The sequence below is a fragment of the Prionailurus viverrinus genome, chromosome D1 (genome assembly GCF_022837055.1).
Source record: "Prionailurus viverrinus isolate Anna chromosome D1, UM_Priviv_1.0, whole genome shotgun sequence".
Taxonomy (NCBI): Eukaryota; Metazoa; Chordata; class Mammalia; order Carnivora; family Felidae; genus Prionailurus; species Prionailurus viverrinus.
The window spans coordinates 29,111,105-29,127,962 of NC_062570.1; the positions used below are offsets into that span (position 1 = coordinate 29,111,105).

Here is a 16,858-nt window from a genome sequence, read left to right on the forward strand (position 1 = left end):
CACATTTTAATGAAGTCCATGGACTCAGGCCAGTTCACTGCCCCTAGCTTAGGAGAGAGAAAGGCTCTCAGAGGAAAATCTACATAATGAAAAGCAAGCAAGTTCCTTCATGCAACCTTCTGACTTCCCTGGAGACAGATGTTGCATGAGGACTGAAGCCAGAACCTGGCTTTCTCTTCTGATCATGGTAGAGATGGTGGAGAGAATCGTCCCGTGGTCCTACAGAGACAACCCCCTCAGATGATGACAAAGCAGCTGTCCTCTATGCCAAAAACATGCTGGGACCCAGGGATAGGCAGGAGTTCTCGATGTCTAACTCCACAGAAATACAGTATATTGAATAACATTGTATAGTTTATGGAGCACTTCCTCATCATTGTCTTGCTGGGCTTCCCTTTCTATTCTGCTTTGAATATTATCTTTCTCAGTGTGATGACTCTGAAACCAGCCATTTGCCCCAATTCCTGTCCCCTGTGCCTGTTCCATTATGTATCTACCCTGACATTTCTTCTACACATCCTGCCCCAACCAGGCCTAAAACCATGTTTGCTGAGATCCTCCATTCAGGATTTTTTCCCCACTAGCATTTTATCTTTCCCATAGCATAGACTCAGCTTCTGGGCAAGGAAGACCATTTTATTTCAGGGAATGTAAAAGGTTGGCTTAAAGCCCATTCTCTGAAATGGGATGTTCCAAAGTTCTAAAAAGGAAGAGAGTCTCATAAATTCTATGTAGACATGCATTGGTAGTAGGAATTTTTGTCAACAGTGTCCTGAGATGGAGGATGTGTCCCCACTGACCCCTGAGCAGTATTCCCCTATCCTCACCATCTGTCCAGTAGTGGTATCCATGGTTCTACTAGGTATATCTGTTTTCCCCCATTAACTCTCTGTGGCCTTTCTTTTGTAGTCCTTACCACCAATGGGAACCCTTGTGGCATATGGGGCTGCCATCATGGATTGCTCAGGGAAACTGCCCAGTCTATAGGGTCATATTCTTAGGAATCCATAATTCTTCCCAGACTGAGTTGCTATAATACTCTGGGAAGACCGGTCTCTCAAGCCCTTCAGAGTACCCTGCTTAAAAATGATCCTTGATTCTTATAACTAAAAATAAGATATTATCTATAGAATGCCTCAAGCTGATAAGAGAAAATTTATTACCCAGGTGCTTGAAAACATGTTCTTTCAAACTCCTTAGGATCTTCTCTTTGAAGACTGAGATTTTTTTATTTTTATTTTTATGGTTGCCATCATCATCTTCTTCATTAACACCATCATCAACATCGATTAGGTTCACACTTGGAGCACCTACTGAGTGAATAATACTGCCTGAATGTCTCACAGCTGGCACATTAGAGTTGTTGAAGGCACCTGCCTTCAGAGAACTTGGTGACTGTGTAGTGCCAAGAAAGTCTCCAGACACCTGTGTAAAAATAGAGAAATACAATTGTATGCATCATTGTGTGTTAACTTGTATAAGTGAGTGGGGGAAAAATAGTCCTCCTAACATCAGAAAATGGACAATAAAAAGATCATTAATTCCAGAGTCTTTCTCCTATGAGAAAAATATAACCATCTCCTTTTTTCTTCTTTTTTGTCTCTCTTGTTTGTCTCAGACTGGTTGAAGGAAAGAAGGGAGTCAAAGTGGAAAACAGACCTTTTCTCTCAAAACTCATCTTCTTCAATGTGTCTGAACATGACTATGGGAACTACACCTGTGTGGCCTCCAATAAGTTGGGCCATACCAATGCCAGCATCACACTATTTGGTAAGACTGAGCCCTGAGTTGGGCAGTAGGAGCAGGAAAGGGTCGCATGGCACAGGAGGAATTGGAAGGAACGGCCGGGGTAGGGCGGCAAGTGGAAGAGAATCAGGAACAGCTGGGCAGGGTTGAATGGAAAAGAGAGAGGAGGGGGAGTTGGAGACAGAGAGAGAGAAAGAGAGAGAGAGAAATGACTGGATGGACGAAAATGGGTCTTAGTAGCAGAGGAAAATGAGAAAGAATGTTCACATTTTATTCTGAAATGGAAAAAACCCTGAAGTGGGAAGAAACGATGTTGGGATGCTGAAGCGACATTTAATTTTCTTCTCTTTAAGGTCTCCTCAGCTAACTGAGGTATCAGGGTTCCAACTGGGTGTGATAGCAAAGCGCTCAGAGAGGAACATTTGCTATTTTCATACTTTGTTCCTTAGAGCAGTGTAAAACATTACCATTGCTGAGCCTTTTCCGGGTTGTTGGGACATAGGAGAAACTGGATTCTGTTTATAAAAGATGGGTATTGAGGAGGGCACCTGTTGGGATGATCACTGGGTGTTGTATGGAAACCAATTTGACAATAAATTTCATATTTAAAAGATAAAAATAAAAGTGGAATCATAGGGCTTGGGATCCTGAATGATATTAGCTTCAGAGGGAGAATTAATAGAAAATGGGGGATTTCCCTAGCTCTTCATTTATGTCAAAGTGTATTGTCTGACTGGATTGAGATATATTTGTCCAACCAAGCCACCATCCTAACAGAAGCCACATAGTCATTCATGCATTAATTCATTAAACAACTATTTATTTGGGCGGGAGTAATATATGCACAGAAAATTTCTATGCCTTCATTACCTCTCTGGCAACTATACTTGTGCCAGAATCAAATGAAGAAAGCAAACAAACTCCCTTGTAGACCTGCGATGTCTCAAGCAACTACATACAAGTGAGCCTGGCTGTCTAGGTGTGTGTCATCAGGCAGGACTCCAAGCATCTGGTGATGGCTTTCATCACTTAGTAGATGCAGATTCGTACTACAGGCCATATGGTTAATATCTGGTTGCTTTCTGGGGAAGATCCCTTCATATCCCCACAAGTCAGGTAGCTTGGAATTTTTCAAATCCATTCCCTTAGTCTCCCATGGTAGCAGGCACTCTTGAATATGATGGGGAGGGAAAGGGAGTAAGTTAGCAGATAATTGGCAAGAACATAAATTCCTTTTATTCTGAGAACTCCCAGATAATCCCATAGCTTCAAGTACCTCACTTCACCCCCCAGCCTCTACCACACCCCCTCCACAGACCAGTGTATCCAGCCTTACCCGAATAACCCTCCTGTGCTGCTCCATTGTCCCATCTAGGCTTCCAAATCACATTTGGCCCACCTTCTGTCCAGCACCTAAAACAAGGCCCAGCTTGATCCAAAGGGGGATGGGAAGGGGAAGACTGCCCTCGATTCCAGACCTGGTAGGTCAGAATGGACAGAGATGGGATTAGAGTGATTGATCTGTCTGACATCTCTCACACAGGGATAGTCAAATTGCCCCTCACATTTGTCAGGCCTTTCTGGCTTTCTGGCAGGTGTCTGTCTGCATGAACAAAAGGGCCAGGATTATAAAGGAATGGCCCCTCCTTCCCTGGCCTTGCAAATCTGAGGCTCTCCCAGCTGTGCCTCCCACCCCTCCCCAGGCCTGCCCCCCACCCACAGTGCCCCTCATTCCTGTGAACAGTATTCCTCCTCCTCTGACCTCCTCGCTCTTCTGATTTGGATGCATGGCATGGTTTTGCAATTGGCTTTATCACTACTGTCTAATTCCCTGGACTCTTCCCCTTAAGCCATCTGAAGATGAGAACAGGGAGAAGGCACAAGCTTTAAGAGTGAAATAACTGGAGTCTGTGGCAAGAAACGCAGTGAAGCATGTGCCATAAATCTGCTCTTCTCAGCTGACCCCCCCCCCCCCCCGCGTGGCAATTAGAACCTCTGCCTCCCAGCATCATTCTGTCTGCATCTGCCCTGTGTCATTGGGACATTCCTCCAATTGCCAGCTCTGTGGATCCCAGGATTCTCTAAAAAATAAAAGAAAAAGTGAAATTATGTGTTCATATAAGTTTAGAAAGACTGGGTCAACCGAGATGAATGGGGTGTATGCAGGGATGTTCTTTAATGCAGAGACCTCAGAGCTTTTCTTTACGTGCTAAATCTCTAAGAGGGAGAAAAAGCATGGAACATTTGCCAAATTTAATCTAACAGTAAGCACTTTTTCAGCCTCAATTGAGAGACCATTTGTGAGGAGGAGCCCTTCACAGAAATGCTCCATGGCTAACATAGTTCCATGAAACTAGTAACTATATACTATATACTATATACTATATACTATATACTATATACTTGCACAAGTGTGCAAGGTGGAGTAAAATGGCATTAGTGTGCAAGATGGGTGTTTTCACCCTGTCAGCTCTCTCTGAGGCTAGTCCAGACATTGCAGCCCCCAAACTCCTGATGGACACCCATCATCAATAAGTCCTTTTGACAAATACAGACATAGCAGAGTTTTCTGTGTCATCTCCCATTATCAGCAGACTCTCAGCCCAGAGCCATCAAGCAGACTAGGGTGAGGGGAAAGTAGCATTTGTGTTATGCGAATATATGAACTTTGTGATGCAGTCCATTCTTCTATAGCATCACAGAAAGCCAGCTACATTATCACAATTTTGCCACCAATTTTTTCACAACCTGCACGTTGTGCATCATGCAACCTGAATGTTGAGAAGTGAGGAATGCTGTGCTAGGAGGTCCCATTGTGGCCATATCTTCAACGGTACTTAAGCAAAATGGAGCAGGGTGGTCCTTCTTATCATGAACCCATGAGATCATGCTCCTGATCCCTAAGACTGCAAGGATAGCAGGGGCCCCCATAAGCTGAATCACCATGGTTCTTGGGACCACCTTGTTCCTGCTATGGTGCCATGGGACCAGAAATTCCTGAACTTGGTCTCCCGAAGTGAGACAATGGGGCTAAGACGTGGGACAGAAATCTCATCTGGAAAGGGACTTTGGTCCTTTGCTACCATGTCAGTTCCCCAGCTCAGCACAGCACTGTAAATGTATGAGCAGCCAACTCCATCACTTTCCAACCGTGGCATCCAAGGATGGAAGCATAAGGCACCTTAGTGCTTCTCATGCTGCATCTTGTCCACCTTTGTTTTTTGTGTCTTCCTTTATTTATCCATCCCTCAGAAACGTGTGTGAATAGCAGTATACAAACTATATATGACAAATATATAGCTACTGTATATAATATATGTGTTTGTTTTCATTTTTCTCTCCTGTACGTTCCTCACCCGATTTAGAACTAAATGAGCCTACAAGCTCAACTTTGTTGCAAGGTCAGTATTCCCCTTGCTTTATGGTTTTTTGCCCTTCCCCCCTTCTGCCAGTATCCCCCTTCTCATCCCCCACCCACATTACCTGTCTGTGGAGTTGCTTAGAGGGTGCCAGGGGAAGCTAAGGAAGTCAGTGGAGCTGAGAAAGCTCCCAGGGAAGCTGTCCTTTCTCTGCTCACACCTTGCCCACACTTCCCCAGAAGGGCCTGGAGGGGGAAAAGAAAATAAACACCATTACATCTGAAAGCCCAGAGATCCGTGTGTAGGCCAAAGATAGACAGCATAAGTCTGAACCAGTAGGAAAACAGTCCAGCCCACTGAGCAGTTTTCATAGCAACCTGCATAGCTTCAATGGCCCATGAGCAATAGAAGCAAACACCATATGCATGAAGGTTTAGGTGTTCCCTAAAATGCATCAGCTGATTCAAAGCGAGGTTCTCCAAGAAAGGAAGATGGGCAGGGTACAGCGTGCATGATAATCAATAAGTAGTGACTGGGAGTGGGATACCACTGGGATCGAGTTCAGAGCCTGACATTTAGTAGTTCCGTGCTCTTGAGCATGCCACTAAACATTATTGAGACTCCATTTCCTCTTCTATAAAATAAAATTGATCTGTCTTATCTACCTTACAGTTGTTCCAACTTTCACCTGAAAACACATTAAAAAGGCTTTGAAAACTGCCAGGTGCATTTTGAATCATTCAAGCCCAATCCCCAGATGCAAACTGAAAGACAAGAGTTTCCTTCAGTGTAACGTCATAGGGGTTAATTAACTCGTTCAAGCTCTTCTCTCCAGCCCCGTAAATCCTATTCCACCTCAAGCCCTTCCCCTATAAAAGTCCTTCATCTCTTGCTTCTCTTTGCACAGCCACAATTTTTCTCAAAGGCCCACCAATATAAGTGACTCACCAGAGTCCCCTAACATAGCAGAGGTGGTTCTCTAAGACTGAGACTGAGCATTTGGGCAGGAGTGAGACTACCCAAGTGGTGCAGTGGAATCCATGTGGCACATGCTACTGTTTTCCTCCTGAGGACGGTGCTGATCATAGGGTAGCCTAGCAGGAAGGCAGCTTGAGGCTTTACCCACCTTACACCCCAGTCCCTGATCTTTCTCCCACACCCATCTCCTGCATCCCTTCCCATCTGTAAGATGTCCCATCTTACAGTAGACTTGCAAGGTGGGAAAGAGATGAAAGGAGATAAATTACAGGGGAAGCTGTTTGACAGATGAGGAAAAATACTTTTGTCAACAAAAAGAATCAGGGCTGCGTTCTTCACCTTAGTGATGTAGAGTGCCATGGTAAGGCACTGCCAACAAGAAAATGAAACAAAGAAATAGAAAGTAAAAGTGAAGTCAGTGGAAGAATTCAGGTTCAATTTATGATTCAACTTATGTTTATTAAACCCTGGCATGAGAAGATCCACAGATCTCAAATTAAGAGCATTAGGAGATGAGAATAATGAGAAAAGGAGGAGGCATGAGGGACTGGAGTGATGACAGATAGTGCTACAGGATGTGCTTTTAGAAGTGATTCTGATCACTTAGCTTTTTATTTTCAGAGGGAATAGGAACTTTTAAAACAGGTAGTGGTTGCTAAGGAGTTAGTATTTACCTGTAGGTATACTCAACTGACAGAAGGGGCATTGTCCCACACCAGAGCCAATGATAATGAAACAGACCAGAAACAAATCACTTCTGTCACTGCACTGGAGAAGGAGAAGGACACTTTATAACCAGGCTCCACCTGCTGAGACAAAGCTGTCCTGCCTCACCCCTCTCTGCTGCAACAATGAATTTGGGTAAAAGGATCTGTATGCCAGCTCTGTACTCAGATTCTCAGGCTGCTCTCAATGCCACATCCTTCTTGTTGAGTACACGGCAATGGGTCATTGCCAGAAGTTGTAGATTGTAGACATCTGGAATGTTCCAAGATTTGGATTAGTGTGGTCTTCAGTATAGCTATTGGGTTCTTTTGTACAACTAAAAATATCTTAAAGAAAACAAATCTTGTGCCTGGGGCATTTCTCCCCTTCATCTGTGTTCATTTTATTTCCCCTCCTTCTTTGCTAGTCTCCTATAGAATAGAGAGCTACCTATTTTCTCAGGGAATACCCCCAAGTTATGCTCATCTTATGCCAGAAATACCAAACAAGATTTATACAAATGCATGGATTTCCACTGACAGGATACAGTTGGCTTTAAGAGAAGTTCTAAGCTATTTTGTTACTCAATATCTGGATGGACTAGAGAGATTCTGATAAGAGAATTTCATTCCTCCTCAGCATTTTCTGCCACCTTGAAGTATTTCTCTGCTCCCCTTTTGCAAACACAACAGATTGCATGTCACTTTCTCGTATTAATATTTGGTGGCGCAGTACTCCTGCCATGATAAATAAGGATTCAGGGATGCACCACCATCCCTCACTGAGTCCCTCCCCGGCAAGTGTGCCGGGGCCCACACTGCAAACTCAGCGTCTTAGTAGCTGTTCATTTCCCATCCACTGTTCTTTGTTTTTTATCTCCTAGGCATGAAGTCAGATTTGATGGTATCAGTGGGCTGGGAAAAGTTGGCTGATTAATGTCTGTGAACCTCACAGTGACCATCAAACCAACTTATTAAAGAATGGGGGAGTTAGTAAACTCTGTATATCAGAAGAAGAAAAAAAAAAGTGCAGTAGGAAAGATGACCACTTCTTCCCTGCAGAGGATTAAAGATAATGAATTAGGCCCAGCCGTCTAACAGTGAGCATTTCTATGGCACATAGAATGTTTAAATACTGAAGGTATAAAAAACATTTTATCAACCTCTTTCTAGAAGGTGAATATATCCATCCTGGCATGCAACCAGCTCTTCTCTGCACACTAGAATCAGAAACCCAGTGTTTACATAGGTACTTAGATTTAGCTAACATTGTTTCCGGTGGCAAAAAAGATCACATTATGGATTGACTACAGATACTGACTTGCAGGCTTAAGGGGAGTGGCTCTTTCTTTCTTTATTTCTTTCTTTCCTCTTTCTTTTTCTTTTCTCTTATACTTTCTTTATTTTGAATATTTTATCCAGTTCTACCTGGCTTCTCATTAATATATCAACAAAATTCACCAATTTCAGTCAAGTTCTTGCCAAGGAAATACATGCTTGGATTTTCAGGGATTGTTTGTTTTATTGATAGCCAACAATGAACTCAAAAACATGAGGTTATTGGTGGCTAGTGCTCCATGGGTGGCTTGGAGGCTCAAGCAAGGCTCATACTTCTTCAAACTGACACAACAGTGATAGCATGTAGACCATGATCTAGAAAGCATGTTAACCTTTCTGCATCTCTTCTTGGAGTGGGATGGAGTATAGCATCAGGGTAATATCAGGGTAATACAGACAATATCATGGCAACATTACCCCCCTCACTGTGGTGAGATGTAAGGTGGACAGAAGGACATTCCAGTTAGACAATTTGAAATGGTCACTGAAGAGTATTGTTCTCATTCAAGTAGTGTGTGTTGGAGTTCAGGAGAAAGAATAGCTGGATGGTAACAATTAAGCTAAAGTTGTTTACAGAGGCTTTTGCCTTACATAAAATCACAACATGTATCTAGAGCCCTGTGGAAACTTATACTTTTAGTTCACTTCTCTTTCGATGTTCTGGCAAGCCAAACTACCAAGTAGAACCCTTCCCTGTGTCCTTCCTACAGCAGTGTTTAAACCAGCACCCCATAAGTCAGTGGCTGCCCTCCCTCAAATGTACCGTACATCTGCACTGCTTGTGGTTTGGGGATGAAGGCCTATGACTACTTTTTCCCTCCATGAGTTTCTCTTCATCCTCCATCCTGCCAGTCACCCTTCTTCTTGGTACAGAGAAACTCTAGTCAGTGGTACCTGAGTGAGACATTTTGGGAAAATAACCCCACATTGGCTTTGGGGTGGGTCTCTAGGCCCCAACAATCACTCCAAGAGACTGTCCTTGATAAAAGCACAGACAATGAGACTTTTCTTTACCATCTTGATGTGACAGATCTTCTGTGAATCATACCTTTTTTCTCTGATCATGGATTATCCCTTACTTTTTTTTAGAGTGGCTTCCCAAGGCTGCCAAGGTCCACTTAGTTAAAGAGGGATATCATATCTCGGGCACCCTAAAGAATAGATAGCTTGAATGCATACATACCTATTCATCTGATTTTGGTTAAATATTTTAGTTGAGTTTAGGTTAAGTTATATCCAGGTTGCCTTTCCTTCTATATGCAAGGACCTTTGCACAGAGAGCGGTATCACCTTGATGCAAAGAGTTTAATGCATTTTTTTAATTTTCAGATTTATTGATGTATAGCTGACAAATAAAATTATGAAATATTTAAAATGTAAATCACTGATCTTCATACACATTGTGAAAGGATTTTCCATCCTCTTTGCATCCAGGCTGAACTATTGCAGACACCTAGTTAAAGAGGCAAGTAAAATGTTAGAGATTGGACCACTTTCTGATGACTCAGGACATCTGCTATTAGCAGGAAAGTCTCTATGGATTGTTCTGAAGGCCTGCAGCTGGTGAAATGTGGGTCTTTTGTCGTCTAATCATCAAAGAAGAGCTGGCATCCCAGTAAATTTCCACAGGCCGGTCTTACTTAGCAAGTGTAAGTGTAGCAGCATAGGTGTGGGTCTTATTGCCTGAGATTGTCCCTCTGGACCAGCTTGCTATATAGTCTGACTCATCAAGGGAAGTCAGGCATCACAGGTATGAGCTCCTCTGGCACAGTTTTTGTAAAATGTGCAGATAAGTGCCAAAGTTTTACATCTCAATGTAGCATGGGCACCTACATTCAGATTTTTATAATATAATCCATTTGTATCAGCCAATTTTATACTTGAGGCCTACAGACTTTAACTAGGGGATAGTCCAGTGGCCAAAGAAAGAAAATTGTACAAAGAAGTATTATTGGCTTGGGGCCTCAGGCTCCAGCGTGTACCAAGCTTCCTGCTATGATCAGATGGGTGTGTTGGTTCTCTTTGGATTAATGAGCCAATCTGACCCTCAGTCATATCCTTCCCCATCCCCCCACTCAACCTTATGGCAACTGACTTCCCAACAAAAAAGAGAGGTGCACATACAAGAGCTGGACTGTGGTCAAGACAGCAAGAGGCAAGTGCAGAACGGTTGGGGAAGGCCCTGGGCCGGGAGAACCAGCTTGTTCCCAGAACCATCAGAGGACAAAGCAAGTGACTCTGACTGCTTTCTACCTTAACAGTGGCTTGTTTTTAATTTCTTTTAGAAGTGACAACTACAGCTCTGACCCCTTGGAAAGGTTGGTATATTTATTTCCAGGCACCTGCTTGCTGCCTGGGTGGGGATGGGTATCCAAAACTCTTCACTTTCTTCCAACATGCCTTCTCTTCTGAGCTAACCCCACAAGCAGCCCAGTGGGATCCCTCCCTGACCTTGGGCCATGTCTGTGCCAATCTAGATTAACCTGTCTCCAAGGATATGCCATTCACCCTGGGTAGCTTCCACTTGCAGACCTCTAACTGCTGTTTGCTGGCAGCACTAATGAGCACCTGCCAGGGCCCAGAATAGCTCCATGTCTTGGCTGCTCCAGACCAGACCAGCCTCTCCTCACAAGCAGATGCTCTAATGTGATGACCTTCTTAGACCTTGGCCTTGCATGCTATCCTTTACTTACCCTGTTCTCTCTTTCTTTCTAACTTGGAGCTGGAAGGGGAAGTGGGGGAGGGAGGGGAAACTGGAAGGAAGGGGGAGGTTCTTCGGTGAGTCACTTGGCCACAAATAAAACACATCTTATTTGAGGCTTTCCTTCCCACTAGATGTCTTTGATGGTTAAATTGATGTTCATCACAGTTCTCTGGGACCCCAACTGTCCTGGTGATTAGTCTCTTTAGGCTTTCACAGCTCTCTAGTGAAATAAAAGCAATAAAGGCATCTGAGGCAGAATGGAGGCGTGGCTGGATGATGAACAGAGGCCTCATCTGTGTGGCCCATGTCACCAGGCTAATGGACTGAGTTGCTGCTCTGTCTGGCACAGGCTCTGAGAGGGCCTTGCTCCAGGATGCTGTGATCTACACCTGCCTAGACAAAACACTCTCATCTCGTGGAATTCTTTCATGTGCTGGCAAGTGTGGGAAACCATGTGTGGGTCCCACCTTACCCAGTACCGATGTGGGACAGGCCCTGTGGCCTCATTTTCTCTCCTTTCTTCATTCTTGGAAGATGTGTGAGTTACACAAAGTGACAGCCCCAAGTTGGTGGAAAGAAAATTGTATTTGGAGACAAAAGTCAAGGGAGTTAAGCTCTCTGAGGTTAAGTGTCCACATATGAAAGCACAGAGAATAATCCTCATTTCATACCTGAGTGCTTTTAAGGGACTGGAACACCTTTCCAACTGTAAGAATTCTTCCTGGAATCCTAATAGATATGGTTTTGCTTCTATGTATACTTTCCCTCAACCATAGGAACTTTGAGAGACTTTTATTGGAAATAGTTGGAAAAAGAGGGAAAGGATGTTTGGAAGAGAGAAATTGAGATAGAAAAAAAGGTAAAGAATTTTTTGTTTTGTTTTGATTCAGTTGGTCTTTTGCTTTTTTGTCTCAGTAAAATTTTAAGAGAAAGGAAAACACAGAGACAGAGTAAATATGAACACATCAGTATGCATCAAAATGTTCTGGTTTCTTCTTTCTTTTAAAAAACATTTGTTAAATACCTGCCATGGGCCCAGTTAGACACAGACCCTACCCTTCCTTAAGATACTTTATAGCACAGCAGAGGAAATTCATGTTAGGCAAATAAAGAGAATTATAACACAGATAGTATGTATTTTAATAGTGGGATACATATGATGCTGTGGAAGCAAAACAGGAGCAAGTCAAGGAAGTCTTCCTGGAGGAGGTAAATGGGGATCAGAACAGAATCTGGAACAATGAGTGGCAGTGATTTGGGTAGAGAGCACATAAGGCATGGAGGCAGAGGGTATGTGAGGATGGAAAGGAAAGAGAATGTGGTTCACACACACTCGTTTATGTGACCATGAGTATGTGTAGTGTCTGTGTGCTTGTGTTGCATGGAGTGGGGAGTGGTGGCAGGGAGTGAGGAGAAACAAAGGAACATGTGTCAGGAAAAGAGGCTGAGGAGGCAGATAGCAAGCAGACTCTGAAATGTAGGGAGTGTTATACCAAGCAGTTGGGAAGTTTCATGAAGGCTGCAAGAATCACACAGATTAGTGTCATGATGAGTGTGGAATCATAGAAACACCGCTCTGGAATTAGCATAAAGAATAAACTGAAGGGGTCAAGGCCACAGGTAGCAAGGCACGGTCTGTGAATTTCTATGGATTGGAGGGTTGAAGCTGTCCCCTTTGGGAGGATGACTGGAATACCCTTGTCTCAATGCTTCTCCAGGGTCCACTCCTGTTTCTTCCTCCTTATGACCAGTTTTGTCCAGGTCAGATTTCCTGGATGTGCCCAAGAGAAGGATGGGGGGGCTGGAGAGGGGAGAAAGTATGTGGAAAAGGAGGAGGCAGGCTGGATATGGCCCCACACAGTGAGTGACGGTCCCCTGTCACTCTGGGACAGGAGAGAAGCAGAGAGACCCTGTGTGTTGGGCAGGGAAACAAATGCAGGCAAGAGGAGGAGGCTCTGACGCACTTGGTGGCCTTTTCCTTTCTTCTATGGTAAGAGTTTTTTGACACAACAGGTCAGGACCTCTCTCTGCTGGCTCTCTGTGGTGCTTCCCAGCAGGCAGCAGAGCCACAAAGGAACTCTGAGAGGTTTAGCAATGAAGCAGAGCACATGGTGCCCAGAGAGCACACCTGCAGAGGCATCAGCCATTGTGAGGTGTCTTGGGGATGGTTTGCCGGCTCACAGCCCCTCCCTGCAGCGCTGCATAGGCCCTGGCTGCAAACACGGTTTTTTGACTTTTCTTACATGGTAAGGAAGCAGGCTCCTGCTGCGCTCTCTGCCTGGCTTGTGGCATTAATTCTCCACTTTCCTCCCTGGAGAATCCCACTAGCTGGGTGGCCCCAAAAGAAGAGAATGCAGGTGAGAATCCCAGAGACACTAAATTCAGATACCTGGCATTTATTCCCTTTTACTTTACCACAGGGCATCTTCTGAGCCATGGCCAGGGCTGGGAGTATGGTGGGAATGTGCTGGGGTGAATGGGGGAGTGGGCTGCAAAGCTGTGTGTGTGTTGAGGAGAACAAAAGACATGCGAGAGAAAGAGTGTCATGCACCAACAGATGTGTGCCTGGCCAGGAGCGTGGTGTGCCAGGCACATAGAACACACTTAGAATCACCATGCATTGCACAGGGGGAAGATGGAATGCAGCCAAGAGGACTTCCCAGCTTAAACTCAGAACCCAGCTACACAAAGACCTACTGGCCTGCTGGCTTCAGAAACAACCTTTGTGGCTTAGAGTCAGCTTCAGTAACAGGCAAGGGTCTTAATGTGAAGAATCTTGGAGTGGCCCAGAGCAGCAGGGCTTCTTCACTGGAGAGAGAGGCAACCTCATCCTAGAAGGCAGGGGGAGTGGCTTCTCTCCTGGGGTTCCAAAGAATGCTGTATAAATAACACAATGATTGAATATGAAGAAATGAGTCCTGGTGGTGGTTTACATAGAAACACAATAGTTACATTTTGCAAGACAGAGCCAATTAGTGATCATTGGTAAATGATAAGCATTTCTGAAATTGAAGTGTAAGTGATAGCAGCGTAACAGGAATGCTCCTTTGTCATCTGTATCCACCATGGGCTGTAAGAAGGAAGGCATTCCATGGCAGATGCCTTTAGTTTTATGTTGCCCAGAAGTTCACTTCCCAGCCAGTGGAGAACAGAATACCTGTGTTTTGTGCTTCTTATCATGAGAACTTGCGCTGCCTGGCCTTGGGAATATTGGGAGCCAGACATCACAGATACATGAGATTGGAAGACCTGATACATTCAAATTCATGACCATCTATTTAACCACTGCCCCAGAATCAGAGTTTTGTCCTAAAGGTCTAAAACATAAAATTGTATGGGCAGTGGTCCCAGGCCAGGGCTTCAAGGATGTGATGGAATCATCCCATATGAAATCAAGAAAGCTTGATTTGATGCTGAACTGCATTAGCCAAAAGTATCTCTGATGCTTAGCACCCAAGTCAGGCAGGCAGGTTCTGGCTTTGTTTCTTGACCACAATGGGGAGGTGGCCTTAGGGGGGATACCGGCTTTAAATACTTCCATTAAATTCAATGCAACAAAGCATGCCAGAGCAGGTGTAGCCTGAGAAGGTTCTCTGCTGCAGTAGGTACCTAACTCATCTGGGCCTCCACCCTTGTGTGTACTGTTCATGAATCATGGCCCCATTTTTTATGGGCATTCTTGGTCAGAAAGCTGATGTTTCAAATGATAGGCAAACTGCTGGGAAATTTCATGCACCTCATAGTTTTCTTGCCTCCAACATTTGTCCCCATCTCCCAGAGTATCTGCATGCAGGCCAGGTGGAGCTGTGTCTCTCAGGGAAGTATGCCATCCATTTCCAACCCACAAACATGCACGGTGGCAGGCTCTGCATCCCAATTTCCACATAAGCCTTCTCTCACTTCCATGTTCACAGCAGAAGGCCACCTGTATTTTTTACTTGATCCCACTTCGATGTGCAGCAGGCTGATTTTGGCCTTTCAGGCACATGATACTTGAGTTAGGTCTGCTATTACCTTGTCCAGATAGGGAAGAGGCCAAGTGTTCCAGGCAGAAGCCCAGTGCCCAGTCCTGCGATAGAGTGATTGACAGAACAGGCACCAAACCCAACGTGGCAGCAGCAGGGAGACAGATTGCTGTGTTCAACAGGTCCTTCCCAGCACAACAGGTTGAACAGCTGGAGAGCTATGTAAATGGTTAAGGCACACGCTGATTGGTCAGTTGATGATGCAGACGATACAAAGGTTTCACTTCCTTGACTCCATGTAGAATATGAAATAATCTGCCACCTTCTTGAACTTGACCCTGAGCCTTGTCCTTAGCATATTACAACATGAGAGAGGATTAGTGGCCAACAGCACACTTTAACCTGTTCCTCATGTTCTCTCTTTGCAAATGAAGGCTCCCTCTTATACAGCGTGCATCCATGGGATCCAAGCTGTAAATGGTTATTTCTAATGCAGCCACTCCCCCACCCCTACACACACATATGGCACTGGAGCATCAAATGTCCCAGTTACAGGGATGCCTCATCAGAGGCAAGGCCTAATGACAGCACATAGGGTGACAGATGTTCCATCTTAGACCAGGCAGCCCATGACGAGTCTGTTCTCTCCACAGGCCCAGGCGCAGTCAGTGAAGTGAACAACGGGACATCGAGGAGGGCAGGCTGCATCTGGCTGCTACCTCTTCTGGTCTTGCACCTACTCCTCAAGTTTTGATGTGAATGCCACTTCCCCCACTGGGGAGAAGCTGCCGCTGCCACCACCAACCCAACAGCAACTGGCAACTCCGACAGCAGCAAGAGCATCCCCGTTTCTTATGAGATCTAATCCAACAAAATTCAGAGAAACAGAGCCTAATGGGACACAAATTCGAGGGAGGGGAACAAAGAATAATTTTGGCAAAACACATTTCAAAGGGAAATTGAAAATCGCCTTGCAGGTCTTGCAGATCAGTATGCACAGCTGAGTTTTCTTCCTTTGCCCAAACGGAAAGAATGTGCACCCTGCTCTGGACCCACCCGCAGCTGCATCATGACCTGTTTGTTACCAGGGTGGGCAGGGCTCAGCCACTCCGCCCACTGACGCACCCCAAGCAAGGAAAATTCTGGAGTCGGCTGTTCCCAATTCCATAGAGATGAACGCATAAGGAGTCCTGCGGACCCAGATGTGCCCCTGTGGCCCCGTTCATAGACTGTGCCACTGTTGTGTGTGTTACAAAATGCAAAATTAAAGAAAAAAAATAAAAAGGAGACTAAACAAGACAGCCTGACAGCTACAACAATCCCACAATCAACAGTCACAAAAAAAAAAAAAATTGTTACACTTTTTTTGTTTGTTTGTTTTCATTTTACTACATGGACATCATGGATAATAAGGGATTCTGGTTCATTATTAATTTTATTAATTATATTTTCTGATATGAGTCTAGAATTTAGTGCAAAAACAAGACAAGACTAAAAACATACACATATGAAAGGTGAAGAGAAGTATGTTTGTTAAACGTTAAAAATAGTGTACTTCTAAACTAGGTTTACAACTGGTGGACCACCAGGCATTAACCACCTGGTAAGGATATGTCAAATCCACCAAAAAAAAAAAAAAAACACATACGATTTAACCAACATCTCCACCAGCGCTACAGATTTCTCCTTATTCTGGCATTTAATGCAGAAAATACTATGCTTCTACATGCTGTTTAGAAATGGAAGGGTGATCCACACTGTATCTTGAGTTTGTTGGCTATGCTTCTTTTGATGACATATATTATACAGTATATATATACATATATTTTTTTTGTTAGAGTTCTAGCCATTTTATTTCTCAGCAGGGTCCTTTCTCAGACATTACTGCATGCTGTATATGGCGTTAGCTGTGTGTTGATCTTCTAAAAGATGATAGAGTTTACTGGTAATTGTGTAATCAGCTCCTGCCTTTTTATTTCCTTGGTTATTTACACGTCAGAGACATTTATAAAAAGTGAAAACAGAAAATGAAAACAAAAACAAAACAAAACACTAATACTAGGC

General features: G+C 44.2%; 1 protein-coding gene across 6 annotated transcripts in view; it reads left to right on the forward strand.

The window, feature by feature from the left end:
• Positions 1-16,413, forward strand: part of NTM (neurotrimin) — a 396,118-nt gene extending 379,705 nt beyond the window's left edge. For 2 of the 6 annotated variants that reach the window (XM_047823727.1, XM_047823723.1), the window contains 4 exons: positions 1,619-1,770; positions 5,112-5,147; positions 10,411-10,443; positions 15,448-16,413. In XM_047823727.1, coding sequence (XP_047679683.1) covers positions 1,619-1,770; positions 5,112-5,147; positions 10,411-10,443; positions 15,448-15,548 — 322 coding nt within the window. In that variant the 3' untranslated portion in view covers positions 15,549-16,413. Of the gene's footprint in view, positions 1-1,618; positions 1,771-3,121; positions 3,228-5,111; positions 5,148-10,386; positions 10,444-15,447 lie in introns of all 6 variants that reach the window. The other 4 variants (XR_007144903.1, XM_047823726.1, XM_047823724.1 and 1 more) reach the window with 4 other exon arrangements.
• Positions 16,414-16,858: the final 445 nt, after the last annotated feature.